Raw genomic sequence first — 26,215 nt, 5'->3', positions numbered from 1 at the left:
TTTCCCCGGCTTGACTGTGCCTTATATTTCATATTCATGAGGATAACTTAGCTAAGCTTGATTGAAAGGTGCATCAGAGGGAGTCCTATCCCTGCTCAGCCAGAGACGTCCTCCACCCCATCCTCCAGTCCCCTCAAATCCAGAGAGTCCATTCACAGCTCGCGGAGAGTGCACCAGAAAAATCAATAAGTGCAATGCTACAATATACTAGCGACAAATTGATTTCATCCCAAGGCAATTTCAAACCAAGTAGAACTGTGTGTGGGTTTCAGCACCGAAGGGGTCTTTCACTGTGCCTTCTTTCGATTAGCCCCTTATGTATTTAATATGTTTTATCCTCTTATATATGTTGCTTATGAATTTTATTGATCATTTTACACTTCCCCTGGGAGCTACTGCAAGAAGAACGATGGGCTAATATGACAGCAACATCAAAGGCCTCGTAATGAATGAGACTGCTTTGGACTACAGCAGCTGAAGGAAAGGAAGAGTTTGATCTCTGCTGCTTGAAGTACAGGAGCGGGTTTATCCTGATAGTTTTAGCTTATTTCCTTTCTCCGCTTGCGCACAGCAGAATGATGACAACTGCAACAGAACAAACTGGGACACAAGTGACTTGTCTCTCCCCACAGCAAGAGCTTGTTTAACTGTCAGGTCCATCTGCACAAAAAACAGTGATATGATAGACCCTTCAAGACAAGTTTCTTGTTCTGAAGTGACAAGTTTGTATAAAGGTTTTCTAGGGTCCACAGTTATAGATATGATCGTGAACGGCCCTATCTACCCAAAGCTGACATGCATGTATGTGTGAAAAGTTCAAGACACAAGAGGATAGGTCCTTTTAAAAGTAATACTATCAAGCTATTTGTGATTTAGGTCACCTCAGTGTCTTATCTCCCTTGATGTAATCCCACACTGACCAAGTGATGATTAGGGCCATGTGGGGTATATTAATTGTTCTTCTAGAAGCACACGTGAGAGCCATTTCCGATCTCTACATAATATACTTCAACACAAACCAAACCTTTAATCGTTAAATGATTGCATCTTAATAAGAACAAACAACAACCAACATGTTTTTGTCACCACGAAAGCGAGCACAAGGGTGAAACACAAGCACTCGTAGTTATGAAGTAGAGCAGATTCTGACCCTGGTTGTTGTGCATAACTTCCCCCTCTACTTCATGGCTTGAGGCCACGGAAGGCACATCAAACAGCAGCTTCTCACAGAGAACCGCCCTGGCCTCCCTCCGCACTCACTTCAACTTGGCACCACAATGGAAAAGGAAGGGCACAGCAAAACGCTATGCTGGACAAATGTAATTCCCCAAGTATGGCACCACGTGTGAGAAAGAATAGAAGGCAGAACGTTAACACCCCAGCACATACTGAAGCTGCACATGCAGACTGATGGCTGCGTTGTTTCTCGCAACTCTGGGGAACAACCAGGAAAAAACAGCTGAAGACAACAATGAATTATTTAGAAAGTGAATTTGGAAGAAGTAAGGAAGGCACAGTCTCAGTACCATCCTCACACATCTTCATAAATTCAAAAATTTCACTAGGTCATTTTGTTCTTTTCTTTTTACATTTTTTGAACAAGCCAATGTCACTGTCTTCTTCTTATGACTCAGTGTTTCCCTTGGAATTATTTATATTGTGTCTGTATTGTTTAGATAGCTAGTTGTTCAATTCTAGTAAATTCTGTGTGCTGTAAATCTGATTTAAGAGCATTCTAATTAAGAAATAATTTTAAAACAACATTCCTTATCAGTCGTAACATGCGTGCATTTTTTGTGGTACTAATCATTCATATATCATTCTTAACGCTTTCCTGTGGATGTCAGACTGTTTTTCATGACAGCAGACCAAACATTTTAGAAAAGTGACAGTTTTTGCACTTGATATTCAATTAGTTTTTCCAAAGACGTGTACTAGTATGTCACCTGCAACAGACACCGCCCCAACATGACCCACTTTGAGTAAGCAATTAAGAAAAGTTATTATTGTTTTTATTTATTTATGTTTTGTTATTGTAATTTTTAAATGTAGGCAACAATACAGGTATTCATTATTAATGTCAAAGCTGCTGCAGAACAAGAGCTAACATGTGTGGCAGATGACATTTTTATTGCGATCAACACACAAGCATAGAGATGTGCTGATGCATTGATCACTTAATGTATCTATTTCTCCATCTTGAACATTATCAGAGCTGCCAAGGGTCATGCAAACCCTTATTTACTCTTATTCAGCCACCACAATGTATCGATTCTGTCCATATCTTCGCCCGCTTTGATCATTTGTGATGTTGGATTTAGCTTCAAGATGAGTGAATGGCAGCTTTGATCTTATTTCGAACACACTGCAAGAAAGGTGTGCTGCTCTGTAGTGGAAAAGCTGTGCATCTTTTTTGCGAGTCTAGAGGTTCATTTTGTGCTGACCTCGGGGTCAGTCTGCAGAAGATAACCTTCTAGCACTGGATCATTTTTCATAAAAAGGCAGAGCCGCCCACACAATCCTTTCTTTCTTACTACACAGTTTATCAGCAATCACTGGGACACAATATTCTCAAATAGATTTCAGGTGGTAACTCATACAAGAATACGTTTTGTCTGAGCAATAGCTGGAAATAATAAATTAGATGTATTTTCTCAACTTTGTCAGATGGTATAACATCCCTTCATATAAAAAGGTGAACTGTGATAACAGCACCCGTCACTATAAAGAAAAAAAGTAAAGAGTAACCCACTTCCAGCACACTTAAATTGTTTGACTGTGCAATGTGAATTATAAGTGCAAGTATACATACAGTATGCTCTGTGTCTTTGCCAAAAGAGTCAAGCTGCAGTTTACATCCATGGCTGTATGTTTGAGTTTTTTAATCTTGTTTGACAAAACTCCAGTCACGACTTCCATGAGTCATAGTTAAATACTGAATATTTTCAGAGTCACAGACCTTTAAATTACATGGTGATAGTTTAAAATTTGACATTTTTAAAATTGTGATTTTTTAATTTCTTAAGTTCCAGAAGCAGAAAAAAAAATATATTTTAAGGAATATTTTAAGGAATGACAACTAGAAGATGAGCCTGATATCAAAATATAGGTAAAAAAAGAAACCTTTCATATTCTATAACTTGTTTTGATCAGCTAAATATACCACATGGTGATACAACCCTTTAAAGTTTACCCAAAAAGTACTTTTGAAGTTTGTGAATTATCAGAAAACATCTAGACTTCTAGTGTTTGATACTCCATGACTAAGATATTAATGATGGAGTTTTGTTTTTGAAGCTCAAGTGTATCCATGATATAAATGCTCAAATTTGGTAGCAATAGCAAAGTCATGCTGAGCATAAATGGGAATTTGGCTTTAGACTGTGAGACTTGCAATAATTATAAACTTTCATGTGCTTTGCATGTTCTTGTACTAAAGGCATTGTGATTCTGAGGGGATCATTTTGGAGACACTCACTGTTTTTTTTTTTCATGGAATGGGCCTCTTGCCCTAACTATTGCTTGCACGGAGGCCTAAAAACAACATAAAATGAAAATATTCCTCTATTTTCATCACCTTTTGTTATAATTTTTCTTAATACACACAGCTGATTTTAATGTGATCCTTCTAACTCAACTCTGAATTGTAAAAATTGATATTACAGGTGTTTTGAAGCTGGATTGTTTTTTTTTTTTACTCATTACGTGTCCATTAACATAAAAAAATGTAAGTAACCAAAAAATAATTCAACTTGCCTGTGAGATTTTTTAGACCCAACTGGCGCAGGCCAAAGTTTCCATCACGTCTGTAATTGAGGAAGATTGCAAGGGAGTAGCGGTCCTCGTATAGCTTGGTTCCTCGGATGATTCTCAAGTTCTCTAATGGCAGGTAGTCAAACTGGTTCAGAGCCACCAACACATAGCCTGTCACTTCCCTGATAGACTGTGGATAGAGGTATGGAAATAAGTGTTAGTGTGCAATTTAAGTGTGTACATGTTGCATAGATGAAAACACTAACAACACATTTCTAGGGAAAAAGAAGAAGAAAAACAACTTGTGCTTCTCATGGCGAATGTAAAATTAATTCAGTAAACAAGTTAGTGTAAAGGCAAAAGGCACAAGGTTATCACAGCTCTGTGTTTATAGTGGCTGCATGTTCTCAGGCTAAAATTCATCACATAATATCTAATTGATCAAGAAAAAAGATAACACTGAATTTCTGCAAGAACATCCATTTTAGCGTCTTCCAGAAACTGTTATTAGTTCAAAAACCTCATGTTTAGTGTCTGTAACAAATTATAATTTGACAGAAATATAATTGATGTTAACATTGCCTATTTTGCAGTTCAGTATATTCGTTATTATTATATATATTTGGACAATGACACAAGTTTAGTTTTTTTTACATGTTTACTGAAACATGTTCCAATTGTAGTTATAACTACAATTGTCTATTATATATATATATATATATATATATATATATAATAGACATGGACATAATGTGTAGACTCTCAACTTTTATTTGGGGGTTTCCACATTCAAACTGGACAAAGGGTTGAGGAGTTTCAGCTCCTTAACATGTGCCACCCTCTTTTTAAAGGGACCAAAAGTAATTGGACAATTAAGTCAAAGGCTATTTTATAGGCAGGTTTGGGCAATTAATTTGTTACATGTATGTCATTATCAGTTAAGCAGATAAAAAGCCTGGAATTTATTTGAGGTGTGGTGCTCGGATTTGGAAGATTTTGCTGTGAAAGACAACATGCGGTCAAAGGAGCTCTCCATGCAGGTGAAACAAGCTACACTTAAGCTGAGAAAACAGAAAAAAAAACATCCAAGAAATTGCTACAATAGTAGGAGTGGAAAAAATCTACAGTCTGGTACATAGAAAGAAAGAAAGAAAGAAAGAAAGAAAGACAGACAGACAGACAGACAGACAGACAGACAGACAGACAGACAGACAGACAGACAGACAGACAGACAGACAGACAGACAGACAGACAGACAGACAGACAGACAGACAGACCGACCGACCGACCGACCGACCGACCGACCGACCGACCGACCGACCGACCGACCGGATTTTAACGAGGAAATGTGGAAACACAAGGAGGATTTAGCAGGAGATTTGCAGACGCACCGACAAAGGACTGAGAAAGACAAACAATAAATACACTGAGGCATGACAAGAGTGGAAACAGTGAAACTGCAGTGAATTGCGACGAGACGGGGAAGCAAAACGTAACACACTGAACACAGGACGTGAGATAAAACAAGAAACACTGAGACACAGACCTAACACACAGCAAAGGGGACGAACAAGCAAGGAGGCAAAAGATGAGACACAAGGAGAGGAACAGGGGAAAAAGGTTAGTGAGCGAGAGAGCGAGCGAGAGACACGGAGAGAGATACAAACATGGAGACAGAAAAACCTAACAGAGAGGAAACTACAAACTGGGGAGCAAGAAACTCAGAAACATAGAAACAACTAAACTTGAGTCTAACTGTAGGACTGGAACCTAACCACCCTTATAATACGAAAGTCACAAAAAAAAACCAACTCAAAAAGCTGAGTCAAAAGATACCCTAAATGAGTATTTTCCGTTACATAATTTGTCCAATTACTTTTGAGCCACTGAAATGAAGGGATTGTATTAAAAAATTCACTAGTTCCTCTGATTTTTATACAATCTTTTTGTTAAACCCACTGAATTACAGCTGAAAGTCTGCACTTACATTTAAAATTCATAGTGGTAATATGCAGAAACAAATATATACAGACAGAAGTTTCCCATTTCTTAAATATCAGTGACAGAATTAGCCAGAATGACCAATTCTAACATCTATTTTCTGTTTAGGTTTTAGCCAAACTCAGGACAGAGCATTTGAAATAATTCAGCGATTGCGTGTTATCCTGTTTATTTGCAAAGCAATAGCAGACATGCATACTTCACCTTACATTTGCTTTTGATGTATTTGTTCAAATTTTTAGGTGAACATAGGTACAATAATAAAATAGATTAAAATAGGAAAGCAAAAGAATTAAAAAAAAAAGAGGACTACAAGACAAAAAATCAAACAAACTAAGTAATGTACTCTAAGCATCTGTCTTCAAGGTCGTTCAATAATGCCAATGAGCTGAGTTCAGGCATCTAGGAGAAGAATTGACTGTGGGGTTTGTGACCTTACTTCAAAACTTGGCACAGGGTTCGGGATTCGTGTCCGGGGCCTGGCCTGGGGTGACTGAGCCACAAGGACAGGCACTGCTTCACACTTTAAATGTCATTTAGGAGGGGATATAACGACTGTCGAGACTTTGGCGAGAAGCCATCCAGTTGGATCTGCTATTGCATGAATCAAAGTGACAGGCTGTGTCCTCTTTCTCCCATCCACCATCATGGTGGCTGTCATTAGCAGACAGGCGGTCAGAGAAGTCTTTCCACGCTGGCCCACTGATGCTGATAATCAACAAGTCTGTGTGTGAAGTGCTGCTGCAGCTGATGTACTGAGCTGAAATAAGTCCTAAGGAGGGCCCTGGCAGTGTAGTCATGGCGGCTGACAGCTGTCAGAGAGCATGGCCATCAGCCACCAGTAAGTAAGCCACAGTCGCAGCTCTGTCATCATTACCCAGCTGATTACCATTAATAGAAACAGACAGGCCTTGAGTGTCTGTGTACCTATGTGAGTGATTGATGGGGATGTTACATTCAGTATGTCTCTGAATGTGTTTATCAATTTAAAAACTACCTGGAGAAAAAAGGACATAGCACAAACTTCTTTGTGCTGATGAAAATATCCAGTGAATTAATAAGAGCAGTGGTGGGTTTGAGGCTTCAAATGTTGAGGAGCATTATGATGGTGCAACTAAACTTGACCACACCATAAATGTACATTTATTGATTTGAATCAAGAGTGTGTGTACATAGAGAATATATTGAGCTTTTTTTCAAGTGAGTGCATGTAGTACTCTTTGCCTCCATGTCAACACAGAGTTTGGCAAGGTCTTTAGATGAGTCACATTCACCCCACTGAGTTTGAAGGTCTTTTCAACCCTGCTACAAAACCAAATATGCGGCACTCTGTGACATAGCCTTGGACACTGCCATATCCAGGTACTCTTTCTTCCTCACAGAAGACTGAGGGCAGCACACAACAGCAAAAGCAATCAGCTCTGGCTGATTAAATTTAAGCATATACAGTAGCTAATAATTACTTCAAGGCACATACTTCACAGATGCCTTTTATATTGTATTTTCTGAGGTTGTTTGTTGTCCCACTCACATAGCTGTCGTTTGTTATTTTCAAGCCACCAAATCGATAGCTTCGAAAGTGCAACACTGCAAAGGGAATAAAAAGAGGGAGAAGGAAGTGGCAGAAGCACATGTCTCCCCCCCACAGAATGTTTGTTCAATAATGAACTGTGAGAAAAAAAGGAAACAACTTGTAGTGATTACAGGCTCTTGCTGAGCTAATGGCCGAATCTGCTCTGTGCGTGGTCACTTTCATTAAACACAGATCAACAAAACAAGCACCCCTTGGCAATACCACTGGTGCAGGCCAAGCGCATAGTAAAAGTACTTCAGGGAGACAAGAACCTGGATTTCAACACGTTTTGATGCATAAGTTCCCAAAGGGGTATATCTATATATAACATTCAAACAGATATTAATGCAAAGAAGCTGATGTGATTATCAATGCAGACTGCACAGGTGCCAGTGCAACAGTTTTTCTATGTCTATATTAGCACTAAATACAATGATTTGCATTATGCCCTCAATTTAGCTACAGTGAAATTAGAGCATTAAATTACCTGCTAAATATAACACCATGACACAATGTTGTCCTGGATTTCTACCAATAAAAATAGCTCTTCAGTGTGTCGATAGGCGCGTGGGCCACATCTTCCAGAAATCTAAGTTGCAATGGTCTTTGCATGCATTTTCAGGATTTCTTTTTAATCTTAACACAAGTAACACAAGTAATTATTTATACCAATGCATCATTATAAATTCAAAGAGGTCAGTGCAAACTGTTGATCATCTGCAATCTCTTAAGTGAATAAAGACAGCTTTTTAAAAAAAAAGAGATTATGTCTACAGTTGGACGTCAGACTCCCTCTAGCAACTTTTCAGTTCATCCAACCACACACCCTACATGCCTCCTAAGAGATCAATGCGTCAGGATCTCAGCAACAGTGAACAAAAAAGACCTAGAGAGCCAGATTCACTAGATTAACAGGGATTTCTCCCTCCTCCCTACGCTGGAGCATTTGTGAACGGAAGTGTGGCAGCGGAACAAAAACCTCACTTGAGTCACTGAGACGTGCACAGTTTTGAAATCGAGTCCTTCAATCCCTGACTTCTAAAGGAAGAGAGGGAGGTTTTGGGGGTAGAGTCAGTGAAGGAAGGAGAAAGAGCAGAAGATTTTCTTCTGCACACTGCAGGAGAAGCTCAGACGAGTGGACTAAGCTAGTCTTACGTGTATTCTTACGCATAATTAAAAACATACCTGTTCCAGGTCAGAAGAGACAGAGAGTAAACCAAAAGGTGTGAGGAAAAGGTGAAATGTTAGGCTGCGGGTGGAGGACATCGGCACCATTAGCATGTTTGAAGACACTGAACACACGTTAGCACGATTGCCTCTCATTTCCATACATATTGAGGCAAAGATATGTGCTCTGCAGGGCTGCGGTCACTGAAGTCAGATACACAGAAGTGCACTGGGGGTGGGCTTAAGGTTTGCATCGCTAAGCCTCCATCCTCTATTTCCATATCGGTTGCTTAAATCCTCTGCCTGAGCTCACATCCACATTTGTACACAGACACAGAATCGGATGAAGTGTCTACAAATGTAAGTAAGAAAACCTCCTGACTTTTTCCAGGAGATCACCTTCAGTGGAACTGGCATATAATGGAAATATTACTGGCTGGCAGTTGTCCCATAGTGCTTTACTACTGTTTTGACAATAATTTCTGAAATTAACTCTATTGTGAATAAAGGCAAATGACTTCCTAAATCGGTTATAATATGATGTTGCGACGCCATCCCATTAAGTGGCCCTGGTGAAACTGGTATCCTTTTTTCATTCTCAGCCTCAGAAGTGTTGCCGTGCCAAGTGCCCACCTACAACCCACCAGCTCCTCAGTAATACCTCAATCCTTCTGGAGTGGCTCAAACCCAATATGAGCCACTTCAAACACCTGCAGGTGATACTGCCTTTGATGTATGTGTGTATTTGTGTGGAAGTATGCACACCAGTGTATGTATCGGAATCACAGAAGTATCTTTTATTGCCTTGGCAAGTTGATTATGATGACTCATCTTTGACGATGAAGAGAAACTCTCACTTGTGTTTCTTACACCACTTGTCTTGTGCTTATGTGTGTGTCTGCGTGTGCAAACGTGTGTATCTGTTAGTGTGTGTGTGCATGATGATGCCTGTGTGGCTGTACAAAGGCATTCTTGTGTGAGATTAGACAGATTTTTTTTGTTGTTAACAGTGGTAACAAAAGCCAAAAGAACAAGTGACATGAAAGATTTGAAACCTCTCTGTTGGTGTTCCACGTCCTTCCTTTGCCTCTACAGTGGGAGAATGCCAGCTGTTTTCTAGGAATACTATTTTACTCAAGCACAAGTGAGGATTTCAGAGGGAAAATATTATATTATCTTTATAACAAAGCAAAAAAAAACTAGTTTAAGTGTACTGAAATAAAAAAAAATCACAAAGTTACAAATAATTTTATGACGACTGAATGCAAGATAAAACATCATAAACTGATATTTGTTACTAACAAGTGTGGGTTTGGCATGTGGTTGATATTTGGGTTGGCTGTTGCTGGCTAATGAGATTGGCAAGAATGGGTGACTTTGAGAAGTCCCTGTTCAGAGTGATGTACGGAGAGGCAATGTGTAGTACTCAGTTGGAGTGTCATTGGTTGCGACAGGATGACAGTCGACTTGTCAAGGATGATGACAAAAAAGCCCTGTAAGGTGAATGCATCATTGACAGAATACACCATCCTCAAATTCTGAAGGAAAGAAAGGCTAAACAGTGAAACAATCATATGAAGAAAGAGAAATGGATTGAAAAACGGTAACGCATAATGTATGAAAATCGAGTACACGTACAATCTCATTTTAATCCAGGAGAGCCAGAATTTCTTAGAAAGCATTTTCATAATTCTATTTGGTCTATGGTGTATTTTCAGGAAAGGTGGTTATATAAGTAGAAAAGAAATCTCTCACAACTTTCTTGACAATATTGGCATTGAGGTGTCAAACTCCAGGCCTCGAGGACCAGTGTCCTGCAGGTTTTAGATGTGTCCTTGATCCATAACAGCTGATTTAAATGGCTAAATTATCTCGTCAACATGTCTTGAAGTTCTCCAGAAACCTGGTAATGAACTAATCATTTGATTCAGGTGTGTTGACCCGGGGCGATATATAAAACCTGCAGGACACGGGCCCTCAGGGCCTGGAGTTCGACACCTGCGGTTTAAGCTTTCACAGAGGGAACTTATAAGATGAGGCCAGCTTATTTCAATTTCCCTTAAATGTGGCTATCATAGGTCTGTGTCCAATCCTATATTTTACATACTATGCCATTAGGGCAAGTGTCTTGAGCCTCTTTCAGTTCTTCAGATATACAGTGCATCTCCCATGTGTACTACATAGGTCAGACAGAACTTTTATACAATTAAAATAATTTAGTAGACCCCGGATAGGAAACTGTGATGTAGCAAAACTAACAGGTCCACTGCAATACCCTCATCACCGCAATACCATCTCTGGTTCTAGTGTTTTAAGAGGGTGTCAGACTAAATTGTATCTGTAGCCTTATGATTTCCAGGCTATTGTGCTGAGATCTGAGAACAATGTGAATGTGTAATAAGCACAAACTGGGCTACCACAGAAATATACAAAAACAAGTATGTATTTACTCATCCTAAATATAAGATCAATAAATATAAAGCATTTATTTAAATGCAGCATCTGAGGACTCTGATGCTTCTTTTTTATCTGGAATGTTTTTTTTTCCATCTGTATGAGACATGTGGTGATTTTCTTAAAAATTATTACGCAGATTTTTGGTCAGACACTGATTCAGATGTTTGCGGTGTCTGAACAGAAAAAGGGACATATGTTAGACTGTTACAACGTCTGCCTTTTATTTTTGTTCTTATGGACAAAGCAAAAGGTTCAACTTTGCTGATGTAGTAATAGATGGAGGTGGCACATTTGGTCATGTCTCTCAGCTTATCTAACTCACCTCCCTTAGTCAAAGCTCACACAACAATCATGACACAGTTCCTCTTGCTTTACTTAGGAAAGTAAACCGAGAGAAAATCAATATTTTATTTCCTTTTATTTTTCACTTTGTCTTGTTTTCATCCAGTATATTGACTGTTTGTTACACTAAATAATTATGTAATGAACATGTTAAAAATAAAAATGACCTTATTCTGGGTATGTTCTGATGCAGATGTCGGGCATATTGCAGTTATCAGTCATCAAAACTGTGAGATCAGTGTTTCTGCCAGTTGGTACTTTGATCAGATATGATACTGACTGGCTTTTAACATAATTAAACACAAAATTTGTATTTCTGAGACTCACTGATTATCCTAAAAATCTAAAAGAATAAAATATAACCAAACTTGTGCCACAGTGGCCAACTAAAATACTATTACTGTTTGCAAGTGTCATGGAAAGTCAGTGCTAGTTTGCCATCACTGCTCGTGCTGAAGGAGTCCTGCTTTCCTGAATTTTGGCCAAGTTAAGGAGCTACAGCAACAGCTCTGATTAATGTTTGCTGTCATTGCTTTCCATTATTATTATTATTATTTTTAAGCATTAGACTTTTGAGCCAAACTCATTTACGGTGTGTAATGAAAGTCCACAAAGACTTTGCAATCCCTGTAAAACATTTTACACCCACCTGTTCAGTATATAGCAACTCAGTACATCTGTTCTGCCACTCAGCAGCTTACTTTTAAGAAGCTGATGCATTTTCAGTTTTCATTGTCTAATAGCTTTGATTTCACTTTATGTTTATCACTGAGATCATAATTGGGGGTGGTGATGTACTGGAGTGGATTTAAAATATTTTCCTCTATTTTTCTTCCTTCATTTATGTTAGTGAACAATGCATTTAAAAAACAAAGAGCAATGTTAAATTATTTATTAAAAAATACATTACTGAATTTTATATTGGGTAATATATAATGTCTATCTTTATTTTTTTAATCTGCTGTGTTTACTGAACGCTCCTTGCCTTTCATGGACTTGTGGGCAGGAAAAAGTATACACAGCCACACATACACACACATCCATACCCTCTTTTGCTGTCTCTCATCATGGCAGTCTTTCCCATTTCACCTCCCTGACAGTTCCTGAATTGAGCTAGAAAGCCCTCTGTCATTCCCACCTTTTGGCAGGGAAATGAATAGTGTGGTATTCACCTTATCCTATGCTATGAGAACCATCAATACAGAGTGTGTAGAGAAAGGCATATAATTCATGCTACCACTTTCCTTCAATACCCGTTTAGTTAGGTATACTTTATATAATTCCTGTAATTTGGCCACTGCACTATCATTTAGGGGCAGTGGATAGCGGAAGTATGGTAATACAGTAGACGACCATCACTTTTGCTGTATAACTTTTGACAGTATTATTGAATGTTATAAGGAAATGTGCAGAATAAAAAACACAAACAATGGGCAAAATCAATATTACAACTGCCTTTTAAAGGTTTATATAAAAATGTGCTTGTATAGTACAAAGTCTTCAAAGCTTGGTGGTAGACAGCCTATTTGTACTTAGGATACCCCTGTAAAGGTGTCCTCATTAACTTTGATTAGCTTAATGCTCTTCTCCAGTTGTACCTATAATCGAATGTTGTGTAGCTGACATTTTAAATTGCAATGCAAAGCTAAGCAGCAGGCAGCATCAATTTCATCCTCCATTTGTCTTCCGAAGCCTACCTTCAGAAAAGAGATAAAGACAGATAGAAAATGAGAGCAATGAAGTGACACCACTTCCCAAGAGAAAAACTTGCGACTCCATCAGAGCACTGGTAATGAGTGGACTCCAGTGGGGAATTCTCCAAATTGACTAATTTGTAATTGATTCACTGCATTAATTACCGGGCTGGTTACGCCTGTGTCATGGTTAATATTGTGCTGATCTGACGACGTTGGGAAGCCCATATGCATTGGGACTGTTCGGGTGAGGCAGCCATTATTTAATTATGCCACACATATCTGCCGGTAAGGCAAGTCTTAATCCGAGAGTAATCACTTGCCCACACTTCCCTACAAGGATGTGTGGGAGGAGGGTGCTGGGGTGGTAGGTACTCCTGTAGCCCATGGTTAGCTCGTTAATCGAAAATTTTAGGTTATGAAAGTAGAAGGCTCTAAATGTCATTATTGCTGAGGTGCTAATTATTTAATTGCAGTGACACTCAAAATAAATTCCTACTTTGGAAATATTGACAGCAACTTAACCCATTAACCATCTTTTTTAAAATTATTATTACTTTAACTTTTGCATTTGTCTACGATTCTAATAATCAGGCTTGTGTGAATAAATATATATACGAAATGGATATTCTTTGAGTGACTGAAAAATCTCATTATCCTTTTGCACAACAACCTGCACTATTAAAATGAACCTAATTTTTAAATGAGTGTTGGCCATGTGACTCATCAAAACAGACCACATGACCTATTTCTAAAACCAAGCACAGAACACATACTGTACCCTCCGTTTTTCTTTCTCTTTATCAACTCTTAGTTCAGCAGCAGTCCGTTTTCAGCCCTGAGCAAAGAGACATGATAAAGTAGAGGTCTTTCTCTCTCTCACAGTTGATTATATTTTTGCTTTGATCTACAGGGGCCATCCTTTAACCATTCTCTAAGAGTTTGGACCTAGCACAACACAACAAAAACAACACCCACGGCTATGGGAGTAACCAGGCTCCATTATGCCCTTATTTTAGTGTAGCAATCTAAAGAGTGCCGGCAGGATCTTTAAATCATCTGCAGTCCACAGAAGCATAGAAAATAGTCAGTCCCTAAGTGAGTTCTAGGCATCTTTGAAGAAGCTTCAGGGCAATCCTATAGGTGCCTAGAAATTATCTAAAAGTAAGAATTACAGGGTGTTTGTTGTTTTCACTTGCATTTGTGTACATATGAGAAACAGCTCTCACATTGTAGAATCCTTGGGTGGACTATAGCCTTCCTTCTAAGAAATTTCAAAATGGAAAGGGCAATCACTGTTTTATCTAAAACAGTGAATATTTGCGTTTTTGCTGCATTTAAGTGACATACCAATCACCCTCTGGGGGAGCTGCGCTGGTCTTAGCAACATCAAATTAGAAATCTGCTCAGACACGTCGGTGCAGTGGGGTTGTCACAGTGTGGTCCTGTTACTTCAGTCCTCAAGTAGCACCCCACAGGGACTGTTAAGTGTTGCTCTGGGTGAGTCTTGGCCACACTTAATGGCCCTAACAGCATTATTAGCTAATAAAAGTTGATGGGCCTCGCGGCTCAATAAATTCAGGAGGACAGGAGTAGAAGAGGCAGTGGCCACGTTAAAGGTGAGATCTCAGTATGGGAATTTGTAGATCCCCTTATCCAGGATAGGAATTGTGCTAAGATCTGTTAGTATTAAAAGTTGATGGTGTTGGTTACATAATGTGTTGTTTACATAATGTGTCATGAAAACACTGGCAGCAATTACAATCAATCTCAACTTGTTTACAGTCGCTTATCATCCACCTGCAAAGCTGCTTTCTTTGAGTAAATCAAAGACATTATCACAGTAGTTCAACTATCAACCATGGCAACTGCAACTGCGCTTTTTGTCTGTTTTAGCAGGGCCTTTACTGGGGCATTCAGTATGTTAATTTCCCATACAGACAATGCCATTGTTATATCATTGCTTCCAGTTATTTGTCTTGATGCATGCTCAATCATCCAGGTAAGTAAATCTCCAAAGATTGATTCTGTTCATCTGGACGTAGTGTTTTGTGGGAGAAACATTTCGTCACTCATCCAAGTGACTTCTTCAGTCTCAGCTGACTGCAGGTTTTCCCAATCTTATAGACAGTACATTTGCATAATCGATTAAGGAACTGACCTCCCAGCCCATTGTTCAGTCAGTGGGCTGGTTTCAGTCATTATGCAAATGTACTGGTTATAAGATTGGGGAAACCTGCAGTCAGCTGGGACTGAAGAAGTCACTGAGTGACGAAACGTCTGTCCCACAAAACGCTACGTCCAGATGAACAGAATCAATCTTTGGAGGTTCCATTTATTTGCTGAATTTGCCATGATTTCAACTGAAGGCACAACTAGAGTGCAACAGTGCAATGAGAGTGCAGTGCATTTGGGTTTAGGATGGGTGATTGTGGAGGTCACCTAATGCAGCACTTTATCCATCAAACAGCTATCACGCTTAGTAAAAAAAAAAGATTTCATGCTTCACGATAGGCTCTAACCATGCTGATGTCATCCATTTTACTTCTCTATATGTTTAGGAACAAAAATCTGTAATTTGAACTATTTCTCACTGATCCTTCATGTCCTTATTATTTTGGATCCATACTTATTTCTTTTTTGCTACTGAAAGACCAACATGTCTACCATGATGGTTCCCTGTAAGGCTGGCCCATAAAAGCACAGAGTCCAAACTTTTTTTTCTGCACTGTGGACAAATGTAAGCGTAACATCAAAAGAATTTATTTCACTACACATTCAATCAATGAGATATATTAGTATAAGAAGTACAATTTAAACAGGACTTTTCAGTTTTTCTACATGATATACGTGGAAAATTCTAGAAGATGTTCTGGTAGCTCGCTGCCCAGACTGCCCCGTGTTTATAGAAAAAAAGTTTTTGCTGATTATTAAAAATGTCAGAAGGTGAACAAAATGAAGTTTTCTTTTGTGTAGAATGAACGGCTGTGGAAGAGGGCTTTATTGGAAGGAAAAGCTGTAAATCCTATACAAATATTATTAAAAATCCATAAATTTATGTTCTCCACATTTTCCAAAACTGTCCAGCTGGCCACCTTGGAGTCTTTGTTGGCCCAATTTTGACCCTTGGGCCTTATGTTAAACACCTCTTAGCAAGATGGAACTGTAAAAGTGAATAGCAGCTGAATGCCACTTCAGTTGCTTTTGTCAGTTTCCATTTTTTCCCTGGAAATTGTCATACAAGGCAGCAAGCACGATGATTCATCTGTCATATTTGTGAGTCACCAAAAGGCAAGATTCAATTCAATTCAGTCAAATTTGGGTTTATTTATATAGCACCAAATCACATTAACAGTCACTTCAAGGCACTTCATTCTGTAAGGTAAAGACCCTACAGTATTCTGAGTCATATGATTGTATAACTCTAATTTGACACAGAGGCCATAATAACAGATTAAAAAAAGGGAAGAAAAAGAAAATACACTGTAGTGTCTGTGCCTGGTTTAAGGTGATGTCATTTGGCAATTGTTAAAGCTGCTAGAGTCAGCTGAGGCTAACTACTAAGCCTTCACTTGGGTAGTGAACATGGGAGTATGATTTTTTGTTTTTAAGCAAGGAACGCATCTTAAATGAAAATCTTTGTGTGTTACTATTTGATCAACCTGGCTACCAGTAAAGCACAAAGCTTTCATCCATGCACATACTGCCCACTCTTCAACTCCATCCATCCATCCATCCATCCATCCATCCATCCATCCATCCATACTATACAACTCCACATGTGTTAGTTTATCATTTAATAGCTTAAAAGAGGTAAACATTTAATGACCAGGTGTGTCTCATTATTTACTGCACTGTGTGCTGCACTGGATGGTAATTGTGAAGAATATTTAAGATGATAAGCAATTCATAGTGTGTAACTCAAAAACATAATTGATCAGTTTGATGATATTACAGTGTTATACAAAGTAAGTAGCAGTAGCATGCAATGTTATTATGTGTATCAGGGACAAATATACTGCAAAAATATACTGCACTTTAATGTTCTGTAATACTGAAATTTCACTGTGAAAGGGCAATATATGTATGTTTAAGTTAAAACAGAAATACCAGACAGCAGGTGATATCAAAAATATGAAAGCCCAAATAAGTATCAATAAAGACAGAGAATGAAAGGCCAGCGAGACATGTCTAACAAAAACTACATAAATAAACCCCCATTATATCTGTTCTTTTGACTTGTCTGAGTTAAGGGATGGCCCAATAAAACAAGTATAAGAGTGGAAGAGAAATAGGTGATGTGGCCTCTTATTCTGACCACAGAGGAAATCTGTGAAATTGAAGATAAAGGTCTTGCTGTCTCCACAGGGAACCCAGAAATCAGTTTTCTGACCCACTTGGCTGTTCCCTCTCTCTCTCCCCCTCTCTTACTCTATCGCTTTGTCACACACACATACACACACACACACACACACACACACACACACACACAACTGAGTGACTCCATCCACTCCTGGGAGTTATATTTGGCAGCAATACCCATCAGTGTTTCTAAGAATTAAACAAACCCAGATAACAATCATGTTTAATTAAGATGCTAAAGTATTATGGTAGAATTAGAGCAGGGTAGTGAATAGATGTGACTCCCTGCGTGCTGCTTACGGATCACATTCAGCAATAAAACAAATGTTACATATTGTGTTTGCAGTAAGTAAAACTTAATTCTCACGGTACTGAGGGACATGTAATACTGCTAGTCAAGAAAGCTGCTAGTGGCAATTATTTGTTTTCATTCTAGTAAGTAACTTGGATTATCACATACCTTTACAAAAAAAAAAAACGTACAGGACTTTAGTTAAGAAATCAAAATGTCTTTATAGTAGAGAGCTTTCGGTTTTAGTTAATTATAGCAACTGAAGCGCAGATAAAATTAGAATATTCTTGCTGAGGCTTTATCCATCCATCCATTCTATTCTGCTTATCCAAGGCCGGGTCGTGGAACAGCAGCCTGAGTAGAGAAGCCCAGACCTCCCTCATCCCGGCAACCTCCTCAAGCTTGTTCGGGGGAACACCAAGGCATTCCCAGGACAATCGAGAGCTATAATCTCTCCAGCATGTCCAGGGTGTACTGTGGGGTCTCCTGGGTGAGGTGCCCAGGACACCTCGACCAGGAGGTGCCCAGGAGGCATCCTTGTCAAATGCCCAAACCACCTCAACTGTCTCCTTTCGATGTAGAGGAGGAGTGGCTCTACTCCATAGGTGTCAAACTCTGGCCCGCGGGCCAGATTTGGCCCGCAGCCTAATTACATTTGGCCCGCGAAGCCATACCAAATTACTATTAGAGCTGGCCTACTGGTATTATACAGCTAATATATATATTGTTTAGTATTAAGCTTTGCTTGTTCCATATTCAGTTTTTCAGCTAAACTTGTTTGAGTCCATAAGAAAAGATTCATTCTTATATCTGGAGGAAGATTTTTTTTTCAATAAATATTAATGTTAGCCCACAACTTTGTTCCAGTTTTGAAATTTGGCCCACTGTGTATTTGAGTTTGACACCCCTGCTCTACTCTGAACCCCTCCTGGCCGGCCGAACTCCTAAACTTTTCCGGATGAGGATCATGGCCTCAGATTTGGAGGCGATTCTTATTCCCACTGCTTCACACTTGGCTGCAAGCTGCTCTAGTGCGAGCTGGAGGTCACCGAACAGCAGCGAACAGAACTACATCATCTGCAAAAAGGAGAGATGAGAGTCTGAGACCACCGGAGTGGAAGCCTTCCACCCCTTGGCTATGCCTAGAAATTCTGTTCATAAAAATTATGAATAGAATCAGTGACAAAGGGCAGCCCTGGCAGAGCCCAACACGCAACAGAAACTACTCCGGCTTATTGCCGGCTCTGTGGACCAGGCTCTTGTAACGGCTGTGTAAAGACTCAATAGACCGTAGCAAAACTATTTAATGAAACACTGGATCAGCTGATGCTTTGGTCAGTTAAAATGTGACAGCAGCGCCAGTAACATCCTCATTTGGGAATTGCAAAGAATATAATGTACCTTCATTTCCATTGGTGATTAAGTCTGTACTGTTATATCTGTGCTCTACAAGGATTCTCACAATGCTGGTGAGAAAGGTCTCTTGTGTAGTCCAGTGCTTTAGACTTTTTAGAATTAAACAATCGAATTTAAAGTAACTGGTATTTCTTTTCCTTTCAAGACTTGCAACTTAATTTTTTCATAATTTTGGAGATGATCTATAGAGATAATGTTTTCTCCGTGGAGACAGAAGCAGTGCCAACTTACTACATAGCTATGCATAAATGCATTTGTGTACCTTTGTGAGAGAACTGGAGTTCTGAAAAGTTTATTCTTGTGCAGAATGGGCATGGGAGAACAAGTTGGGAACCGTTACCGGGCTACAGAGTGATGAATATTTAAACTGTTTTAATGGACATATCCTGTATGAGTACCTTAAGTACGACGTGGTGAAAAGTTAACTAGATCACAAAGAGAAAAAAAGATGTAGAGATATTCTCTGTGGTTTTAAGAGTTCCAATGCAATGTGATTGTTTTCATCTACCTCACTGAGTTTCTCCCCTTCTAGGAAAGTGCAAGCCTGACAGACTTGAACCTGGCTGGAATTCAATGATATGAATGGCCAACTTAGGGCTTTATCAGATTTCATGGCTGAAAGATTGGCTGACTAACCCGTCTAACAGCTAACTTTGCTCTAACACTAGGTCTGGTACTGAGTATATGTCAGTTCTTGTCAGAAACGGATAGATCCATAAACATTTGTCCAGTTACAGTTCCTTTTTGTATTGGTGCACAACGACAGTGGATTTTCAAACAATCAAGAAATCATAAGTGAAGTCTCAGTTTGCTCTTTAGGAATCCTTAATGCTTAAAAAGAAGTTTTATCTATCATTCCAGAGGCTCTTCATCTCTGAGAGGTGGTGGCCTACGACACTACCTATCAGCCACCTACAATGCAGTCTTGAGATTCCTTCCTAGGTGTTTCAACCCTTACTCACATTTTGCCTCAGCTGACCTCAATAGCTATTTTAGAACTGAAGTACCTAGTGAATTTTTGGATGACAGGCAAAACATCTTCACAAACCTAAAGAAGTCTAGCTGGCTTCAAGGCTACAATGTCCTGGACGACTGAGGACTTGCGCAGATATATTTTGGAATTGCACTCATTTTTATACACAGTCCCCTTTTCTCTTTTCTCCCATAAAACAATTGAATTAACTAACGATTCAGCTCAGAAGTTATGCTGTCATACTGCTTAAGCAGTTAAATGAGCAAGCTAAGGGTAGCATGCTGTACATTAGTGTAAGCACTTTTAATCCATTCTACAATTTGGGCCTGGTGTTTAGTAACAGGTGTGGTGTTACAATAGAGAAACTCGCCAGTGCTGAATTAAATTGGTCTGTCTGCATTATCTTCAATTATGGTGCCCCTGACTAAATATGAAATGTCATTAACCTGAGAAATCATCATAAATATTAATCCAACTTGTTGTATGACCTTTCTCTCCATCTTAGCTTTATTACCTCTTTTCTACCCCTCTCTCTTTATTAGCATGGCTCTTTTGCTTTGTCCTCTTTTTAGAGCTTGCCGATATACCGTAGATGTCAGTAAAAGAGCCATAAAAGTCAGACCAATTTTCGCTTCCAAGATAGTTGTGCAAAGGGCTAGACAAAAGCCTACGTAATTACAGTAGTAGTCACTGGTCCATTAGTGATAAAGACACGATGGCTCACATGGGTGGAGCTGCCACCGTTAGCTCTACACAATGCATTCATTTCATGGTAAAAGCTGCAATTATACTAAAAGAGACTCTCTTTCTAATTTTCTATCTCTTGCTCTTTTTCTTTATGTTTCTCTTTTCTATACACTCAGTCTCCTTTCTTCCCCTTCTCTTTTGCCGCTCCTTTATCTGCACTATGGCACTGTCATGCAAAGGGATATTATCTGCATAAAACACTGTCATCAACTCAATGAGCAATTAAGTTATTCTCTCATCTACTTAGAGGAAGTATCTGAATCATTCGGAGCCCCCCCCCAAACACAAACCTTTTATCACCCACCACCTCTGTCACTTTTGTGTCTAAGCTCTTGGCTTCCTTTGTGATTCCTCCTCAGATAACACAGCTGTACTTTTGGAAGACATAATGGAAATGTTGCATGGGCAAGAGCTAGACTTGGCTATAGCAGGCTTTGTCTCTATTTCGGCCCAAATAATGAAACTCCTTATTTGCCGCCCTCCCAGCACAAACAAGTCCCACATTGACTGACCAAGCAAGGGCCCACCAAGTGAGAGTGGCTGAAACAGGACATATGTTGTAAAACAAGCTGAGCATGACTCCACTGACACACAGAAGACAATGATGTGGAGGAGACATGCTGAAGATGCCTACAGAACAGTGAAACACACCAGAGGTGCCATCACTGGCAGACTGACTGACTGACTGGCAGAGAGTACACAAGGAGGATATAATCAAGTGAGAATTATTTATAAAAGATCCAGGTCATCTCAATCAGATCAGGGCCAGTGAACAAGTAAAGCTCCAAAAATGAGTGTCGATAAAGGCGTAAAGTAGCTTTGAAAAGCCAATGACTGAATGCCTGAAGGGCAGTAAAACCACCAATTACACAAAAATTAAGAAGAATGTGATTTGAGGTTCAAGGGTGAAACATGCACCAACAGTCCTTCTGTAACTCAATTAAATTTTAAATATTTTTTAAAAGTGACAATATACTCCAGAAGGTTTTTCACATTGATCATCATCTCGCAAAATTTATATTGAAAATGTAAAAAATATATAAAGATAAAAACAAGTCACATAGTTTGTTAGCATATTTGTAGAGAGTGAACACATCAGATATCACTGATGTGCATCCAAAACATACTGTCTTAATATTTTTGTATGTTTAACTGTTTAAGTGTAACCAGCAACAGAGTGATACTTTGTCTGTCTTTGATAGTTTGTTGCCATCACTTCCCAGTCAATTTGGCTTTCCCCTTTCTCAGCCTCCCCTCCCACAACACCAAAGGCCACCCCACATGATCGCCTCTGGCTACTTGTTCCCAAAACCCACTGGTGAAATTGTCTGACGGCTAATAAACATTTAGCTCCTCCAAGTGTGTTATTACATTGCAATTGATGGATGGTGCAATTACACCCCGTGTCACTTAGCTAAATGGCTATGTAATTCTAATGAGTTTTTATTCAAACATTTAGTAGTTAGTGCAAGGAGTTCTGGGGAGGGGGCAGAAGAGTGCAGTGATGTAAATGGAAAGGGAAGCAACACTTGCACATATAGAACACAAGTGAAAAGAGGAGAAATTAATACAGGAGTGTAGTGGGTAAATAAGATATTCAGGTAACGTGATTAATGTGTGTAGCTCTTGTTGACTGGACTCGGCAGGAATACGGCTTTGGTGGTTAAGATACTGAGTACTTATTAGTCTCAGTTTAAATTTAAATGCAGGAAGCTGGAGTGGAGTGTTGGAGCGAAAATTAACTAACTTAACTTGTGTACTCAAAATCGCAGCTATAATCTGATTAAACATTCCACATTTATCATGTCCACACCGAAAGATTCTGCAATTCCTCAGATTTACATCTACGGTAACACCTGTGCTCAGTACAGAAGGCTGGCATTTTGCATGAGTAATGGTACAGAAAAGTAATGATATGGAAGCAAAAGAGGGGAATTTACTGGGGCTGGTCTGTAGGTATATGTTCCTACAAAAGCCCAGTGTCTGTTCTTAACTAATGTTTCAGTCAAAGACAGAGAGGGAGACACAGAGAGAGAATGTCACTGCTATGGTTTGTCAATTAATTTGGTGCACAAAAACAAACAGCTCTCATCTCATTGCATGTGAGACTTAATATTTCATAGATCATATCTTCTTTAAATAGGTTTTAATTTCTTATATTTGCTGCAATTTCTTACTGTTTACTTTTGTACTTACTACTAACAATAAAGATAGACAAATAGATAAAGAAATTAATAACCAAACAAAAACAAACAAAATCAGTTAAACCCACATTATGTGCTCTTATAATTAAGTCAAGGGCGTATTATTGTTGGTTATCAGCAGTGTTGGTCAAGTTACTTGAAAAAAGTAATCAGTAACTAATTACTGATTACTCCCCCCAAAAAGTAATCCCGTTACTTTACTGATTACTTATTTTCAAAAGTAATTAATTACTTAGTTACTTAGTTACTTTTTAAAAACACGATTTACAACCTGAAGAGGTGATAAAGTGATAGATCTTTCAGCCCAATCTACTTTTTCTACATAATCCATCATACAAAATGTAATCAAATGGAAAAGTCTCTTTTTTTAACTTGTTTTATCAGTTTTAATCTTTTAACTTTATGCATCAAGCAAAACATTTAATTATATGCAACATTCTCTGACTTGAATAAATTAGTTTAACATTTAAACCTATTTTCTACACATTCCAGCACATAAAATAAAATATTTTTTGTGTTTTCACTCACTCTTTCAAACAGATGCAAGTAAAACACAGCAGAAAATAAATAAAGTCAAAGACTCAGCGGTCCTTTTGCTCTATTTTCACCTGTAAAGCAGGAGCAGGGTAGGCGGAGGGTTACCCTGGTGTAGGTGTGCTGCGGTCAGTTGAAGAATCCGCGCGAGTGTCTCTGTGAGTTTCCCATCACGTCGTAGCTACTCGGTGCTTGCTCGGAAGTTTAGGGGTTTTTTTCGCTGTAAAAAGAAGTTTTCTTCCCATGCACGATGGACGCTAATGTTTTTGTCACTTTTTATGGAATCAAACTCAAAGTAAGGTCAGTACTTCCACACTTTAAACGCTGCACGCTCATACTCTCTCCCGCACTCGATATATTATCCATTGTTGATCTGCACACAGCTGCTGTCACCAACGTCGCACTTGCTTACGTCACTGTCATGAGACATTCTCGCAAAAAAATCACGGTTTTAGTAACGCAGTAACGCAGCGTTCCTACGGGAAAGTAACGGTAATCTAATTACCGATTTTGCAATAGTAATCCCTTACTTTACTCGTTACTTGAAAAAAGTAATCAGATTACAGTAACATGTAACCATCTCTGGTTATCAGTAGTGGTGTATTTATTTATCCAATTATGACTATCATCTTTTATTAAATGCTTACTAAACAAATAAACAGATAAATGATTTGGGATTTTAAAAATAAAAGATTACAAATGACATCTAATGGAGTAAAATGAGAGTTAGTAAAACTCTCTAATGTAAACTTAACAATGAGTTAAAGTAACTTCACTTGAGACATTAAAAAACTTAAAAGTATAATACTGATTTCAATACATTTTGGGGTTTCTTTTTTTGTGTTTGTTTGTTTTAGTTTTGTTTTTACCAAACTTGTGTATGAAAAAAAATGCATGTATGGTTTGAGAATTAAAGGTGGAAGAGCAGGAAATTTAGTCTTTTGGAATAACACCTGATGATAGCGTTTCACATTAACATAGTGACAGAGTTAATGGGACACACTTTTAAATGCAGGGAAGTATTATAAACCTCCTGGGTGTACCAACAGCCTTTACTAAACCAAGGCTTCATCTTACTCCAACCTGCCCATTTATGTAGTACAATGTGATGTTTATATGTATTCCATGTAAAATAATCTAAAATAATGGTTGTTGCATATCATATTTGCTGTATTTGTTGATACTGCTTTTTAATTTATCTGAAATGTATTGTCTTTCTTTGAAAGCAACACAAAATACACAAAAAGGTCTTAGTGTATATTAGATGGCAGCAATCTCAGGAAATGTGGAGATTAAGAATAAGTAAGCCCACTTCAATAGTAACTCATGCTGTTAATGTGTCCAGTGTAACCAGCAGGAGATTGTGGTTTAAAAAGTTTGAGCAACCAAAATAATAAGAGCGTGACAAACAGGCAGAGAGAAGGTATTGTCTTACAACAACAAGGCAAAACCACACGGTCCCTTATTAGCATGCATAAACTTATGATGGCAGGTATAATGTAAGTGTGTTTGAGGTTGGGGGTGTAAATAAAACCAGGCAGGATTACATGTGCTGCTGGTTGTTTTCAATAAATACTGTTATCAATTAAGTTTTCTTTTTCTTATTTAAACAAGGACGGAGACCGGTTCCAGAGGAGCAATTTTACTTTGCCCATCTTAACACTAGCCATTCAAATGGACTCCCCAATCTAAGTCGCAGTGGGTAGAAATTGATTTCGATCCACTTCATTCACTTCTTTTTTTAGGCAAGTTGCAGAGGGAGGCAGATATGAAGTTCGAAAGGCATCAGAGAAGCAGGGTGGGCTATTGTCACAGCCCAGTTTGCTTCTCCTCTCGACTGCCTCTCTATTCAGTGTGGCACTGCTATGTTACGATAAGAACTATCACCTCTGGTGTGACAGTGTGTGTGTGTGTGTGTGTGCAGTGAGAAAGTCTCATGCATCTTCCACACCATCTAATCCAAGACAGCTTGCAGTTCAAGCAGTAGCTTCTAAATGACTGGAAGCTACTGCTTTAGTCTGGTGATGCATGGCAAAGGAGACATTACAATTAGATATATTTAACCCTATACACTCTGAAGATTACCATTCAATCACAATAGAGTAAGGATGAAGGAAAGTCTAATTTGTATTTTATTGGGGGAGATGGGGAAATGAAATATTCCGAGCGCTACTATGTAATTTAACACATCATTCCACAATTTAAGCATCTGGAAATGAGGTCATTTGGTTTGCAATAGATACAGGTATCTGGCATGATAAAATAAATGCAAACATGGAAGTTGACGAACAAACAGATTTAAAAAAAAAAAAAGAGCCCCGTGTAGAGTTGCATATAAAGGCACAAAGGGCAGAACAGAGAAGAAACATGAGGATGCTGTGTGAGGTCGTTTTGAGTCACAGATGATGCTCGTTTTAATTCCAGTGAAGACAAATCACAACAGACAAACAGGAAATAAGTATTAGTATTATTAGTATGACTCTGCGTGCCATGAATTTCCCGAGGATATCATTATCTCCAGTGACATTTCAAAACTTGCTGGAGTATCATCAGGTTTACAAGATAATCAAGTGATAATTGTTTATATATTCATGGGTACATTATCAACACTAGCTGCCAATAGCTAACCAGGGACTTTTTCAGTGCTATCAATTTGGCAAGATGTAAACAAATTAAGACACAATGTTTCAGGAGCGAATG

At 38.7% G+C, this 26,215-nt stretch overlaps 1 protein-coding gene across 1 annotated transcript in view; it reads right to left on the bottom strand.

The window, feature by feature from the left end:
- The window catches only part of erbb4b (erb-b2 receptor tyrosine kinase 4b), a 341,570-nt gene that overhangs the window by 132,269 nt on the left and 183,086 nt on the right, over positions 1 to 26,215 (bottom strand). Inside the window, exon 3 of the mRNA XM_085434270.1 lies at positions 3,757 to 3,943. Coding sequence (XP_085290396.1) covers positions 3,757 to 3,943 — 187 coding nt within the window. The remainder of the gene's footprint in view (positions 1 to 3,756; positions 3,944 to 26,215) is intronic.

Source organism: Copadichromis virginalis, linkage group LG16, assembly GCF_057382275.1.
Source record: "Copadichromis virginalis isolate Kocher_CV1m ecotype Utaka linkage group LG16, C_Virginalis_male_GT1.1, whole genome shotgun sequence".
Lineage (NCBI taxonomy): Eukaryota > Metazoa > Chordata > Actinopteri > Cichliformes > Cichlidae > Copadichromis > Copadichromis virginalis.
The sequence above is the reverse complement of the archived record's forward strand: the minus strand, read 5'-3'. Positions and strand labels throughout refer to the sequence as shown.